The 16,322-nt window shown below is 41.0% G+C and overlaps 1 protein-coding gene across 1 annotated transcript in view; it reads right to left on the bottom strand.

Annotated features, from left to right (window-relative positions):
- Window positions 1-8: 8 nt before the first annotated feature.
- Window positions 9-16,322, bottom strand: part of dipk1ab (divergent protein kinase domain 1Ab) — a 48,464-nt gene continuing 32,150 nt past the window's right edge. Inside the window, exons 3-6 of the mRNA XM_017698065.2 lie at window positions 10,611-10,745; window positions 10,259-10,366; window positions 2,922-3,098; window positions 9-1,652 (exon numbers count right to left, since the gene is read on the bottom strand). Of these exons, the coding sequence (XP_017553554.1) occupies window positions 840-1,652; window positions 2,922-3,098; window positions 10,259-10,366; window positions 10,611-10,745 (1,233 nt within the window). The 3' untranslated portion in view covers window positions 9-839. The remainder of the gene's footprint in view (window positions 1,653-2,921; window positions 3,099-10,258; window positions 10,367-10,610; window positions 10,746-16,322) is intronic.

The raw sequence follows: 16,322 nt of genomic DNA, 5'->3' as shown, positions 1-16,322 counted from the left end.
AAACCTGATGAACATAGTGCATTTAATTGATTTTATTTGACCAGTGTGCATTTAGTTACAAAGTAGACTTTTGTAACGCATCAACATATCATGCCTCTTTAAATACACAACACATTTTTGAAAGTACACAGTCATTCTAGCTTGACATTTTGGGCAGTAGCCATGGTAAATAATCATGATAAAAATAGTCTGACACATTAAGCTAGTCCTGCACCAAAATTAGAGATTAAGAGATTCGCTGTTTTAATGACTGGTCTGGAGCCGTGCTTGACTTGAAACCAGCTCTAAAATTGGGCGTAGTAGGAATATGGAGTCAGCTAAATCAGAGCCACGTTCGGATGGAAATGGGTTTAGTTCAGGAAATGATCACATGATTTTAGCTTGTCTAAATAAATACTATGCTGCTTTCTGATTGGATAAACGATATCAAACAGTGAGGTCTATTGTAAAACCATTATCTCAAAATACTTTGCAAGAGATTGTGGACTGAACAAAGTAATGAGTGTGGTTCTTAAAAATAGCCTAGAAAGCACTACAGTAAAGAGTAGAGTGACAGTTTGATTGTCATGGTTTCCTGAAGGGGCATTAGGAAGAGTGGCAGTTCAGGCTTATCTGAGCAGTACAGCACATGGATCAGTAGTGGCAGGCTTTCTGTGCAGCTCTGTAATTCATACTTTTTTCCTGTTGGTACCAGTATAAGTTTTGTAGCATCACTGCAGTGAAAGATTTGAGAATAATTTGATGGCTGAACATTCCACTTGGGATTACCACTTCAAAAAAACTGACACCTCTGTGCTTTGATTCAAGTCATCTTGGGCCCTGGGGAACAAATACCTCACTTAAGAGTCCTTGGTGTGGGATATCTTCTTCCACAAAAGTGTCTTCAGGTTGTTGAGGATCAGCGAGTGCTCCATCTCCATCTGTTCTGTGGCTCCCTTCAGAGCAATACAAGCGTACAGCTGTTTCTCCAGCTCTTCTTTTATGTCCGACGGCGCCCCCCGAAGGAGATAGTCCTTCAAGGCACCACAAGCTTTGGCTAAATTTGGCCGCGTCACCTCAGTGGTGCAGCGGTGCTTGGTGAGATCACATGAGGTGTAGCAGTCTGCCCCATAAATACAGTCACTGTCCACTTCGCACCGCCGCTCTCGCATCGCTTCCTGGAAGGCGGCTTCAGGAACGATGCGCTTGGCATCCACCACCTTCAGGTCATGCCGCTCTGTGTAGCCAAAGCCGGCAGCACTCACGTCACACATTAGGAAGCTGCCAAATGTGCCATGGAAAACGTCCTCCACAAGCTCCAGCAGGCCTATTGCGATCTTGGCCTTGCGGGGCCAGGAGGGTGACGCCCACTGGTCCATGCTCCTGCGCAAGCCAGCTGGAATCCACAGTTCTACGGCCCAGGGCAGGCTAATGCCATAAAGCGGTGCGTAAGGCACCTTCTCCATCACATACAGGTCCCCGCAGAAGCCCAGCAGCCTAGGTGTATGCTCCCGGCCCTGCAGGACCACTGCCAGCAAAAACTCATTCAGCTGCAGCAGCGCCCAGGCTGAACGGGCCTCAGCCAGAGAGATCTGACCGTCCTTGTTGGCGTCGGCCACTCCAAGCACGAGCGCTGCCAAATCCTGTAGATTGGCCTGATCACCCACTTTTGCCTGCAGTCAGGACAAAAAACACTAATAGAAGTCAGTAATTATGGAAAAGCAGTTTCGGCTGACAAAAGGAAGAAGGTAACAGTAAAACATGCTTACAGTTTAAACATGCTTACCTGCTTCTGACCGTGCCATATTACTCTCTAGAGCGAGATTCTCTGGTTTAAATACTAGGAAAACCACAAGAAATGCCAATTTTGAAACACTACAAGCGGCTGGATACGCCTCTTCTTTTTACCCCTACCCCTTGTTTTCGAGTGCCACCCTGTAGTGGTTATAATATTGCCCTGAAATGGGACAACCCTCGAATTAAAAAAGAAGGAAACACACACATCACTTCATTAACAGGCCGGCGGGGCTCTGTGGGCGATCCGGAGCATCTTCAGTGATCGGGGAGAGGAGGGAAAAGGTCAGCGACCTCGCTGCTGGGCTTTACTTACATTTAGGGCATCATATCCTTTCAAAGACGGGGGATAAGTCAGCTACTTACTATCGCCCACCGCTAATTCACTGCTGATACGAAGCTGAAGGCTAGCTAGCTACCGAGATTTTTTAGTTGTTACGACGAAAACGGCCATAATACATTGAAACAACATAAAACAGATAATACAGATAATATAAATATATAGATAAATATAAGATAATACAATGGTTATCGTACTTTTAACGCAGAAAATGCGCACATTTGTGGGTTTCTTTGGTCGCTCGCGCAGCCGTCTTGTCGGGTTTTTGGTTTTTTTTTCTCGTAACGCTCCGTCCCGCAACTCTGAGGGAGAAGCGGCTTGGAAAATGTGTGTGTGTGTGTGTGTGTAACGCTCCGTTTGGAGAGTGACTCTGAAAAACCCTATAAACCACGTTGCCCTCACACTTCGCCCAATCCTATCTCAACAAAATTGGGACACCCTACCCCTAGACGTGAACGCGCAAGACAGAGGCGCAGGAGCTAAGTGGGAGGGGCGAGTGAGATTAGGCCCAAAAGAGTTGACTCTTTGAGTCTTATGCGTCTAGGAGGTCCTATCATGGCCAAGGACTCTGTAGGCAATTGGAGTCAAATCCAGTGGCAGGAGGCGAAAGTCGGAGCCGACTCCAGAAAACCCGGAGTCCTGTTTTGAAATGTTTTTTTACTGGCTGGCTAATCCTTCCACTAAATCATTCATTTAACAGAGAAAAAAGTGCTGCCGCTGCCATTAAAACCCAGGACTGCACCAAAGTCTCCCTGAGGGCGCATGTCACTCCTGTGTTCTTCTCTTCATAATATGCAGGCCCTCTCACCTTCAGATGGCTCAGAACCATCTCTCTGAACTTCTCCACAGATGTGCCTTTAGTTGGCCTGTCGAAGGACGCTGCTTCTCTCCGTGGCTCCAGCTCTGCTGCCAGGTCATAGTGATGAACTTCCTCCATGTGGCACTTAATGATCCCCTCCATATCCCCCCAGCTACCAGAATACACCTGGAGTGATAAAGACTGAGCTGTTAGCAGCGGTTTACGAACGCATCATGACTTTGACGTAGACTTTCTTAGGACCTCTTTCACAAACAAATTTAAGAAAAGACTTAGATATTGGTGAATAAGGTGAACATTGGGCCTTATTGGTGAATATCTGTATGACACTCTCACACACTTGTCTTAAGACAATACAAACTGATTGGAAAACCTCTTAAATGGTAACTTCTAACGAGTCTCACAAAATATCATTAGCTAAAACAAAATTCAGTAATCTGTAAAATGTAGCATGATATTGATAGATACATGATACACGATGACCTATGACCTATATAACCTATAGCCTACATCTAAAAAAAATTACAATTTTCTTTTGAAAATAAGACTGATATTATTTGAGAACTTCCTAAAAAATTTTTTAATGAGAACTGCATTTAAGAACATTCTTACAAACCTCTTAGTATTTGTCTTAAGGTCCTTTATAAGTTTTTTCTTAGGAAAGCCTTCATCAATCTGACTCCTGCACAAGAACATCACACACTATACCAATAAGAGTCCTTGGGGAAGACTCCTAACTCCTAGCGCTCCATTCACCAACATCATCGCGTTCTAAGCCACTCTGGATAAGAGCGCCTGCCAAACACTCTTAGCGTGTTATGGGTGTTATTATGTATATTGAAAAATCTTGTATTATGGTATATTGTATTATTAGTGTATAAAATTGTTTGATCTCTGAAGTAATATGTAGGCCTGCACATGATTGTGTGAACAGTGTGGTTAATCAGATTAGTCTGAGTGGTCTCTCTTGTGAGGTGGGAGTTGGCCAGTGCACGTAAGTGTGATAGAGACGATGTATTGTTTCATAGGATATAATCAGGAATTTTTGTTTAAGTGCATGCAGAAAACTAAAGAACATATGCTGTGTGGCCAAAAGTATGTGGACACCTATATGAGCTTATTGAACATCCCATTCCAAGATCGTGGGCCTTAACATGAAGCCCTTTATGGCTGTAACAGGCTCTCCACTCTTCTGGGAAGGCTTTCCACAAGATTTTGGAGTGTTTCTTTGGGAATTTTTACCTATTCAGTCAAATGAGTCAAATTTTTTTTTTTTTTATTTCAAAGCAGGAGCAGCAATCACAATAAAAATAAGATGGTAACATTGGTAACATATTCCAGTCCTTGCTTTAGATTTTGTTGTTTTCTCCCAAGTTAACAAACCAAATGCAAAAATACAAGGGAACAAACCAAAAACCCCACACAATCCCCATTATGCATTTACAAAAATCTGCTTGTGTCAAACAAAACATATACATTAGCACCCACCCGTACAAAGACGCAAAGACAAACGCACCAGACATGACCAAAAGACAATACAAAGACAAATACGTCTCTACATCAACATTTATACATAGGGACAGACAAACAAACCATAATAACACCATAATAATTCAAATGAATGAATGAATAAATAAATAATAATTAAAAACAATAATAATAATAGTAAAATAAACCTAATTAATTTTCTTTATTGTATTTATAATCAGCATTGATAGCGAATCAATATACAACATAAAAGAATTCCACTTGGAAAAGAAGGAGTCAGCATTACCTTTCAGAGTATAAGCAATGTTCTCCAATTTGAGAGAATACATCACATCTTGTAATCATGATTTAATAGAGGGTGGTTTTGAAGATTTCCACAAAAGCAAAATGCAACGTCTTGCCATCGAAGATGTGAAAGCTAGAATCTCTATCTGATCTCGGGTGAAGATGGATAATTGGGCAGGAAGGCCAAAGATTGCCAGCAAAGGGTAGACATCTAACCCAAGTACGCCCCGCACAACTTGCCCTATTCCACCAGAGATCTGAGATAGAGAGGCCTAATTCACCCTCCCAGGCAGTTTTAGATTTATTTGTGGGTGAATTCTCCCAGTCCATAAGACGTAAATACACCCTGGATATAAAGGATTTTAAAAAAGGGTTCAGAGACAACAGATCATCCCATGTTTGCTGTGTGGGAGGATTCAAAACATCTGGGAGGATTCAAAACATCTGGGAAGAGGGAACGAGCACAATGTCTGATTTGAAAGTATCTGAACTGATATGAAGAGGGCAGGCTGAACGCCCAGAATGGGCATCAACGTGGGGGGAGCGGTAAACTTAAAGTGCTGTCTGAACTGAGACCAGATACGAATTGTGGATAGTACTAATGGGTTTTTGGATAAGGCTTTGAGGCTTTAAGCGGAAGAGGCGCGGTAAGTAGTGCAAGGGGGGAGGAGAGAAAGAAAGATTCGATTTCTAATTTGCACCACAAGAGTTTTGAAGAATGGAGCCAATGCAATATTTTGTGTATATGGGCTGACCAGTAGTAAAATAGGAAATTGGGCAGGGACAAACCTCCATCCGTTTTAAACGTCTGCAGAGTTGATTTACTCACTCTTGGACACTTCCCGTCCCAGATAAAAGCTGCTGATCTAGCTCTTTAAAAAAGGATTTAGGTAAATAAAGTGGAATAGATTGAAACAAAAATAAAAATGTAGGCAGTACATTCATCTTTATAGCGTTAATTCTGCCTAATAAGGATAAAGGAAGAGATTTCCACCTCTGTAGATCCAATTTGACCTTGTTCAGTAATGGAATGAAATTGCTGTGGAAGAGGGAGGGTAGAGTGCATGAAATTTGTATTCCCAAATACTTAAAACCTGCTGGGACAAATTTGAAGGGTATGTTGGATTGATCCCGTGATAATGCCAATGTATTGACTGGATAACATTCACTCTTCTGTAGGTTCACCTTGTACCCTGAGATGGAAATGAATTCATTCAAAATGGACATTACAGGTTTCAGGGACGTAACCAGGTCAGTCACATACAGCAGTAAATCATCTGCGTATAATGATAGTTTTAACTTGACTCCAGTGCGGACAATACCTCTAAAAGATGAAAGAGATTTTAAAGCAATTAACAGAGGTTCGATGGCTAGGGCAAAAAGTAATGGCGAGAGGGGACATCCCTGTCTAGTGCCCCGTGTCAATGGAAAATATTCTGAATGAAGTTCATTAGTGTATACACTCGCTCGAGGGGCAGTATATAGCAGTCTTATCCAGGAAATTATTTTCTCTCCGAATCCAAATCGCAGTAGAACAGCAAACAAATAGTTCCATTCTACACGATCGAATGCTTTTTCTGCGTCAAGAGAAATGATCAATTCAGCAGAGTTAGTGGAGTGATCCATGAAAATGGCATTTAAGAGTGTCCAGATATTGAAATAGAGCTGGTGTCCCTTGATAAAGCCATTTTGATCGCATGATATAATATTAGGGAGTACCTGCTCCAATCTCAGCGCCAGGGCTTTGGACAAATTTTTGCATCTGCATTTAAAAGAGATATAGGTCTATATGACCCACACTGGGTGGGGTCCTTGACTTTTTTCAAGAGTAGCGAGATGGACGCCCGAGTCATAGTTTGTGGTAAGGTGCCAGAAGATAGAGACTCGTTGAAAACTGCTAATAAAAGCGGTACTAATTTCACAGCAAACTTCTTGTAAAATTCGATGGGAAACCCATCTGGGCCAGGTGCTTTGTTGTTTTGCATGCTCTTAATAGAAATTCCGATGTCTTTTTGGGTCAGTGGTAGGTCAAGCTGATCAGCAAATGAGTTCACAACAGGGAAAACCAGTTTGTCTAAAAAAAATAGAAATTTCAACATCAGATACAGCCTGTGATTTATAAAGGTCAGAAAAAACCATTTGAAAGATCTGTTGATGGAGCATGAGTCTGAACATTGCTCATCATTCTGGTCTTTAATACAGGGAATCAGACGAGATACCGCCCGTCTCTTCAACCGGTGAGCCAACAACCTAGATGCTTTTTCCCCATGTTCATAATAATTACTATGTCAATGTAAAAGAAGCCGCTCCGCACTAGATGTCGAGATCAAATCAAATTTAGTCTGAAGATCCAAACGACGTTTCTGCAGAACTGGGGTTGGGTTTGTAGCATAAAGCTTAAAGTTTTGTAAGTTCTGATAGAAGATCTTGAAGCTCGAGCTTCTGCATTTTATAGCGGTGGGCAGTGAATGAAATGATTTTTCCTCGTAAGAATGCTTTCAGGGATTCCCATAGAAGAGAAGCTGAAGTAGAGTCGTTTTTATTATTCATAACAAAGTCATCTAAAGATGATAAAATAAATGAGTTGAAGGAAGAGTCAGATAATAATAAGGGGTCGAATCTCCATTGTGGCAAAACACGAGGACAACTGGGCAATTTCACATCAACTGAGAGAGGAGCATGATCTGAGATAACAAATGAACAGTAATTAGAGGAGGTAAAACTTCAAGTAAGTGAGCTGTCCATGAACATTTAATCAAGCCGAGAGTAAGTTTTATGGGGATTTGAGTAAAAGGAAAACACCCTGGCACCTGGATTTTTAAGTCTCCAAGGGTCTACTATAGAGTTAGCTGTTAAGAAATCCAAAAGAACCCGAGACATTGCCGAACTGGATCTAGCATGGAGGGATGAATGATCCAAGGTTGGGTCGACTACACAATTGAAATCTCCACTCAAAAATAATAAATGATTGTTTAAAGATGGTTTAGCTTTAAATTCCTTACGCAAGAAGTTAGGATGATCAAAATTTGGGGCGTAAACACAAGTAAAGACGTTACTCGGAACAAACTGTATCCCTTTTTTAATTAGAATTGCGACTCGTCTAATTTTACTGTTAAATTTGGAATGAAAAAGACTCACCAACCCAGGGAAAGTTCAGTCTATGATGATCTGCATTGTTGAGGTGCGTCTCATGTAAAAAGGCCACATCTGTGTTTAAATGTCTCAGATGATTTGATACTTTTAAGCGTTTAATCGGATTATTCAATCCCCTCACATTCCAAGTCAAGAATCGTATAGGATCCCCACCATGTGGAGCCTTTAAATTAGAACCCGCCATTTAACTGAGTATGGTAAATGTGGCAACCCATAGCACCAAACAAGTGGTGGTGGAAAAGGGGAGAGAGAGAGAGAGAATGAATGAATGAATGAATGAATGAATGAATGAATGAAGAGGAAAAAGAAAAAAAAAACGCCGCATGCACATAGGTACCTACACACACAACAACAACAACAACAACAACGACGACAGGCACACGGACACCCCGTAACATTGTAGTGAACTCCAAAGGGAGTCAAACCCAGTTGAGCAACGCCTCCGATAGAACAGCACCAGGCACAATCTCTGGGCTCTGCATATGAGCAAGTCTGAAACAAATTCCGTGCGAACTCGCATACCCACATTTAAAAGTGAGCTCAAACAGCCATGAGTGTGACTTTCCCTCTAATGTAACTGAAGTCGAGCAGGGTTGACAGTGCCGTATTTACCCCGTCCACTGTACGCAGGTTTTTGCGGACCTCGTTGAAAGCCGCCCTGGCCTTGGCTACTTTGGGCGTGAAGTCAGGATAAACGAAGAATCGCATTCCTGCAGAGGAGATTCGCTGGCAACTCCGAGCTTCTAAAGGGGTCCGAGCGCAGTCTTCACAACAGTCAATTTCACTATTATTGGGCGAGGGGGCTCGTCGGGTTTTGGACGGGGTGCTAGTGAACGATGTGCTCTATCCACAGGCGGACTTTCATCCTGGGAAAATGCCTCTCAAAAGGTTCAGACGCGCTGGAGTTGGAGACGAATGGCCAATCGTTTTCCGGAATTCCAACAAGTCTAAGATTTTGTCGGCGTGGACGGGCCGCCAGGTCCTCGCATCTAGCACCGAGTTTTGCAAGATCTCCCGTGAGAGATTCAACTGTAGCCCTGAGATCCACCACCTCGTCTGAACGCCATGAACCGAAGCAACGTCGGCCTCAAGTGCGGCGTTCAGATCAGATCTCATTTCCTGGAGCCCCACTCGAATCTTGGAATGATGTTCCTTTGGGATTGTGTGAAACTCCGCGATGACTTCAGTTTTCAGGGCAGCAAACTCTTTAGCCAAATGGAGAGAAGCGGGACCGCTGCGTGGTGCAAGGCGCATCAGGCGAGGCCGAGGAGGGAGCGCTGAGCGCAGAGCCGATGGGAGTTTGTGAGGAATTCGAAGTTTTATTTACTTTCGGTGGCATGTCGGCATGTTCAATACAGCGTCTGCTATAAAATAATCGAATTTGGAGTAAGTTCAATAATAAATAATCGAATTTAGAGTGAGTTAAATAATAAATAATCGAATTTAGAGTGAGCTAAATGAGAAATAATCAAATAATCGAATTTGGAGTGAGTTAAGTAATAATAAACAATCGAATAATCGAATCTAGAGTAAGTTAAATAATCGAATTCGGAGCAAGTTAAATAACGATAAATAATTGAATAATCTAATTTGGAGTAAGTTCAATAATATTTATAATTTTGCTCTGCGGAGCCCGCGTGTTCTGGGACCTACACCATACCGCCCGGAACCGGAAGCCAAATGAGCTTTAAAAGGTTAGGCACTCCTGTTGTGATGAGGTTCCCAACGCACAGTTCCAGAGGCAGCTGGAAGTTCTGTAGCGAATGATGCAACAGATGATAGGTCATTTTCATGTGTTGTGTTTCCATACTCCGCATCTGTGAGTTTGAATGATCTCCTGCTTTGTGGCTGAGCTGTTGTTGCTCCTAGATGCTTTCATTTCATGGTAATAGCACTTACGGTTGACTGGGGCAGATCTAGCAGGGCAGATATTTCACTGATTTGTATTTAGGTCTGATTTGTGGCAAAGGTGGCATCCTATGACAGTGCCACTGAGCTCTTCAGTCAACCCAATACACTGCCATTGTTTGTCTATGGAGACTGCATGGCCATATGCTTGATTTTATAAACCTACCAATAGTTGTGGCTGAAACATCTAAACTCAAAAGGATGGGTGTCCACATACTTTGTCTTTTAGTGTATCTGTAGGTACCCATTAGAAAAGCTTGGTGTGTTTTTTTGAGCTAAACTTGAAAGCAGTGCCAATGTGTGGTCAATACCCCACTGTTAACTGTATTGTATAATCTATACGACACAAAACACCAAGTTATAATATGTGACTGAATGTGTATTTGTACATTAACCCCCCCCCCCCCCCCCCCCCCCCCCCCCCTCTTCAGTGGAAGAACTGAGTATGTGTGTGCATGTGTGGCAGATACACAGCAATTAGGGAATACTTTGACCTGGTTACTGGGCTTGGCAGACAGACATTTCCCCAAATACAGTGTGTCCTTTTCACACAAACTGCTGCAGGCGGTACCATCGATCACCCCCTTCCGGAACTTATCGCACTGGAACAAAGAAACGCACACACATCACTGCACATCAAAGAAAAACGATACCAGAGATAGAGCATCCAAGACAGGGCCTGACCCATTTCTCTGACTCTGTATTGGATTTTCTGAATCAGACACACAGCACACGTCAGAGCAGTTTTATGTTCAGTCATTCTCCAGCAGATGGCTCTGTTTTCACAATTATGCCTCCAGCAGGACGGATGATAAGCTGGATTTAAACCACTGAGGCTGAACTCACAATTGCGTTTTTGCACTCGTGTCCACGGCACAGCTCCGTGTAGGAGGAGTACTCCACATACACCACCCAGCTCCCTACAAACACAGCTAGCCAGGAGAAGAACAGGTACTTCATGTGGAGGTAGGAGAACCGGGCCTGTGCACAATAAGGAAGAGAGGAAGAATGTATTATGGAGTGGTAGTTCAAAGCTGCATCGCTCAAGAGACACTTTCTTAGCATGAGGCACAATGTTTGTCCTTCATGCTTACATGACAAAGTCAGTCTGAATCAGCCGAACCTTTTTCCCTTGTTAGTTTATGCGTCTGGTCATATTAAGCATGATTCATAATATCATACAGTTTAAAAGACCCAATTAACTAACCATAACCCATTTTTTGTGATCATTGTTTAACGTGCAGTGACTTTTGCCTTAGTATAAAACGTCTTCTGAACTTTGATTACATCACCATGCACACACAGGTGGCGGAAAAGTATTATTAGCAACTATTTGAGATGCCATAGCAATCTCATAGCAGCACCCTAGCAACAATCTGGGATACCCCAGCAACCATTTAGCAACACCCTAGCAACTACCTGGGATACCATAGCTACCACTTGAGATACCATAGCAACTGCTTAGTGTTAGTGTTCATCTCGCTTATTGATGCTGACGTCTGAACCCTGGGGCGGTCAGTCCATTGCTCTGGGAATAGCAGCTTCTTTGATTTGCATTTTCAACATCTTGACAGCTACACATTTTTTTCATATCCATAGTGTTAAGTTGTCTTCTCACAGAGGACTGATGAACTGATGAAACACAGGCTCTGTAACTGTCAAAGGCGTTTTTATTCATTGGTGGAGATGGTATGCCCTATGGAAGTGTGAAGCTCAGTGAACTTCTCTTATTAATGTGCAAACTTTGAAAGCTCTGAGCCAGTGAGAACTGTCATCTTTCCGTCCACAGGTTGTAAGCAGTACTATGAATAGCTCCATCACTGCAGCCATGTGAAGATGTTTCATGAAATATGTAATTTTCACCCAGATTCCATTTAAAAACTACTGTGCAATATGAATGAGTATAAGAAATATGACACAGCTTGTATTTATATGATTCTGCAGCTAGAGAGAAGGATTTTACACACACACACACACACACACACACACACACACACACACACACATATTATATATATATATATATATATATATATATATATATATATATATATATGCAGCATACATTACATCTATAGATTTTTCTTTTTACAGTGCAGCTATATATATATATATATATATATATATATATATATATATATATATATATATACACATACACACATACATACATACACACACACACACACACACACACACACACACACACATATATAAATATATATAGCTGCACTGTAAAAAGACAAATCTATAGATGTAATGTCTTTTAGAACACCAGGCAAAGATCACAGTCCAAAGAAGAAAGCAGTGGCTTTAAGAAAGAGACTTACTAATATCCAGACCTAGAGGTCATGACTCAGAACTGCACACCTAAATTTCATTTCAATGTTTTTAGTTCTTTTTTGTTTTCTGTTCTCTTATGCTTCTACTGTTTGAAAGGTACTATAAACTAAGGTTTTCTTCTGTTACTATTATTATTATTATTATTATTATTATTATTATTATTATTATGCAAATAATAATACTGCTACCAATAATAATAATAATAATAATAATAATACACTAATGGTACTACTCCTAAAAGGAATAATAATAATGATGAGAAGGAGGAGAAGATGGTAAACAAAGAACAAATGTTTGTGAGCAGAATGGCTCAGCTAATTTCACTGAAATCACAGCCCTCTGTGGCCTGACATTTCCTTATCTGAAAAATCTGAGCTGACAGGACCTCTCCTGCAGCACGGAGAAGAGGAAAGAGGACCTTGTAGTGGAGCATGATAGCCGCCAGTACTGGTGACTATTGTTACGTGTATGTTGAAGGAGGGAGAGAGATGGGGGGAGGGTGGGGGCGGCACTCAGAGCAGCTTCACTTATTCCCTGGCTGCTGTTCAGAGACTTGGAGCAAGTGCCTTGCCTCTGTTCTTGTTGTTGTCATTTATTTTCTAAATCTTCACCACCTGTGAGCGGATTCCATGTGACAATGCAGTTCTCGACGTAAATGCTCTCACCCGCAGCAACAAAATAACTCAATAAGTGAGAGGGAAGGCAGGGAGACAGATAACAGCCAGATTAGGACAGTGTGTGTGTGTGTGTGTGTGTGTGTGGGGGGGGGGGGGGGGGTTGGGGGGGTATGTAAAGGTGATGACTGTGACCCTGGTGTACATATATAAGGATTATATTCTTATTATGTGCAAACAGCACACCACTGAGCATGTGAGGTCTTAATGCAAATTGCTCAATGCATATATTCTAATATTTATAAAGGGCAATAAATTATTGATCTAAACTTTAGCATTGATCGACAACACATCTGCCCTTTAACCACTATAAATATTAAGCCATGGGGGAGAAACTCACACTGTAAATGCAGGAGACACCATCAAGTCAAACCACAGTAATGCCAAATCTCTCAGTCTCTCCTGTACATTTGTTAATGCAATACAGGGCTATCCAGCCTAGTTATTATGTACCGCATCTGTAGCGTGAAAGTCAATGACAGTAGATTGAGATCCGTGTTCTGTCACTCGGCTCCGCAGCACATGGGTTTAATACAGAATATTGAGTCATACTGAGTCATATTAATACAGAATATTGAGTCATACTGAGTCATATTAATACAGAATATTGAGTCATATTGAGTCATATTAATACAGAATATTGAGTCATCATGAAATATTGAAATAATGACATTTTCTTGCGTCATTTTACATGAACTTATGCTAAAAAAGTTATTTAAAAATTTATTTTGACTTACTACATCAAAACAATGGCAATTCCTCAAAGTAATGACTTACTGTGGTAAAATAATGATCTCATTGGTCTCCTGGTATAATTTAAGGCCTATTATGTTGCTTTAATTATTAAATTTATTTTCTTGATGCCAATGTTTTTTTGGTCTTTCAATTCATAGATTTTTATAATCAATCAATACAAATTTAGACCTTTAGCTCACAATGAATGTCTGACAAGATTAGGTTAAGAAATTAGATATCAGTCATTACGCTACCTTAGTGGCATTAAGTTACATGCTAAATTACAGTGGACATTTCAAACTAAACTCAATGACCAAAATTTTCATCAATATTCACATGAATCAGTATGAAACACTAATCACAGTGAATAGACTACATTCCGAATAAAAAAACACAGAGGTTTGAAGAGCAAAACTTATTGTCTTGAAGTGTAATAATGCATTATTTTGACATAGTATGTCATAATTCCATCTTAATGAAACTCAAAATCTTGAGAACATGAGTCATAATTTCAATAAACTAATTCACTATTTTGAGAACATGAGTCATAATTTCAATAAACTAAATCACTATTTTGAGAACATGAGTCAAAATTTCTATATACTAAGCCACTATTTGAGAACAAAAGTCATATGTCTATATAATATATCTCTATTTTGAGAACATAAGTCATAACTTTGTTATACTAAGCCACATTTTTAAAAACAGTAAGTCATAACTTTGACATATAAAGTTACTACTTTGAGAACATGAGTCATAATGTCATTGTGCTAAGTCACTATTTTGAAAATAAATCATTGTCAAGATTCCCCAGTAAAATCTTGAAACCCAGCCAGAAGCAGAGGAGAAAAGTGGAGTAACATATGCAATTTGTTTTCTCCTCCATCTGATGAGAATAGGTTCCCATAGTTTAAGTCTAGGTGAGGATACTGACTTGAATTCACAGTGAGATGGTGAATGTTTTGTAGGCTGGAAAGTTGGGATGTTTCCACAGCACTTATTTATGAGAACACGCTCTAAATGGACAGCAGTGCGGAGCCTCTTAGTGGGAGCGAAATGTGGCCTGAGTGATTCCAGGCATTGCTACTTACTTTAAGCAGTTTGACTCAAGTCCAATGCAAACATTTCAGTATTATTACAGTATCCTCTATCTCTTCTTGCAGCAGCACTGAAAAAACCCAACCCTGCTTGCTCTAAATGTACTGTAACAAATGATCTCAGTCCCATATCACTGATGGCACAGTCAATTACGCTTACTGCAGAGGATTAACAGACAAATCACAGACTCGAAGGAGCCTCTTTTATCCATGTATTGATGATGATCCGTCCTGGCTTTGACAGTGATGGACCTCATCTCTCTCGCTCTTTCTCCCTGTCCTGCCCTGTGCGAAAGAGCATCTGAGGTAGAACCATATGCAAGTCTCCAGTTTCTCTCACATGCTGATATTATATCTATGTAAACATCAAAAACTGCTAGCAAACCTCTTTTAATCAGCGCTCTGTTTTCACTGCACATGTCTAGCTAAGATCTAATCGCTGCTCTTTGATAATGTACTTATCTCCAAGCCCGGAGACACTCAAACAAGCTCATGTCCCCGAGAGAAGCTTGAGTTTCTAATGGCGGATAACTAGTGGCAAAAATCACACTGCAAATGCTTAAGCCAGCATTAAAATTCATAACTTTCCAGATTTTTCTGCATGTTTCTCAGCATGCAGATCTAAACTTAGTTAAAGGAAAACACAGAAAATCATTCCCTTGTAGTAAAAGAAAAGAAAAACAGACTCAAAACATGACTATAGGTGACAACAAAGAGCAGGTGCTCTGCAGAAAAAGGCAAATTACTGTCTGTAGTTACAGACCACATGTTATCGTCGATGCAAATAGTGGTTAGACTAATAAAACGTATTGCTTTGAAAGAGTCCCACGTTTTTCTTGTAATTTTTGGTGCACTTATGAAGTCTGTGGGGCCTGTTATGTGCCAAAAACAGCCATAATAGAGTTTTATCCCCTTTTCCAGCCTCTCTCTTTTAATTAAACAGGCTGTTTTTGTTAATATGTCTTTAAGACTGACATATGTAAAAGAGCTCTGACAGACTGCTTTGTATTGAGACTTAAGAAGGCTTCAAGAAGCCTGGCCTGAAACACTCCTTATAACTTCAGCATGAATGGGTGGAGCTACACTGGCTGAATAGGTGGATACATGTAAATGTGTTTTCACCAAAACAATAAATTCTAAAACAGACTGTTTTTGTAGCTTAGCTTCCATACAGGCTGTATTGACTGTGAAGTCAACAGTGATTTTTTTTTTTTTTTTAGTACAAGTAAACTTCCTTATTTTCCTTAATTTCAATGAGCCATGCTACACTCTTTTTCCGTCTCTCTTGTTGGTAGCACAGGCCTAACAGTCAGATCCAGTCTGTCAGTCTTTTGATAATTTAATCTTATCTCCCTCTCTCTCTTTCCCTTGTGGCTCCACTAATGACAGGTCATCGCTCGCAGTCTCCCATGAGCACTCAGAGAGATGTTAATGCAGCCATTGCTATCCAAGAGTCCATCTCCTTGCTCTTATTCTTCCAAACCCCCATTAAATCTCCTGCCCCCCTTTTCTCTCTCTCTCTCTCTCTGCCTCACTAAGCCAGGCTGACAGGCGTTGGAGACTTGTGGCAGTCCAGCGTCCTGTGCAGCCTTTCATACTCTCACATGGCCCGGTGGGGCTGTCACCATGGCAATCAGCTCAGAGACGTCTCAGCCTAGCAGCCAGGCCTTTCCCTCAGACCAGAATAAAGGTGTGGGAGAGGAGGAGTG

Source organism: Pygocentrus nattereri, chromosome 26 (genome assembly GCF_015220715.1).
Source record: "Pygocentrus nattereri isolate fPygNat1 chromosome 26, fPygNat1.pri, whole genome shotgun sequence".
Taxonomy (NCBI): Eukaryota; Metazoa; Chordata; class Actinopteri; order Characiformes; family Serrasalmidae; genus Pygocentrus; species Pygocentrus nattereri.
The sequence above is the reverse complement of the archived record's forward strand: the minus strand, read 5'-3'. Positions and strand labels throughout refer to the sequence as shown.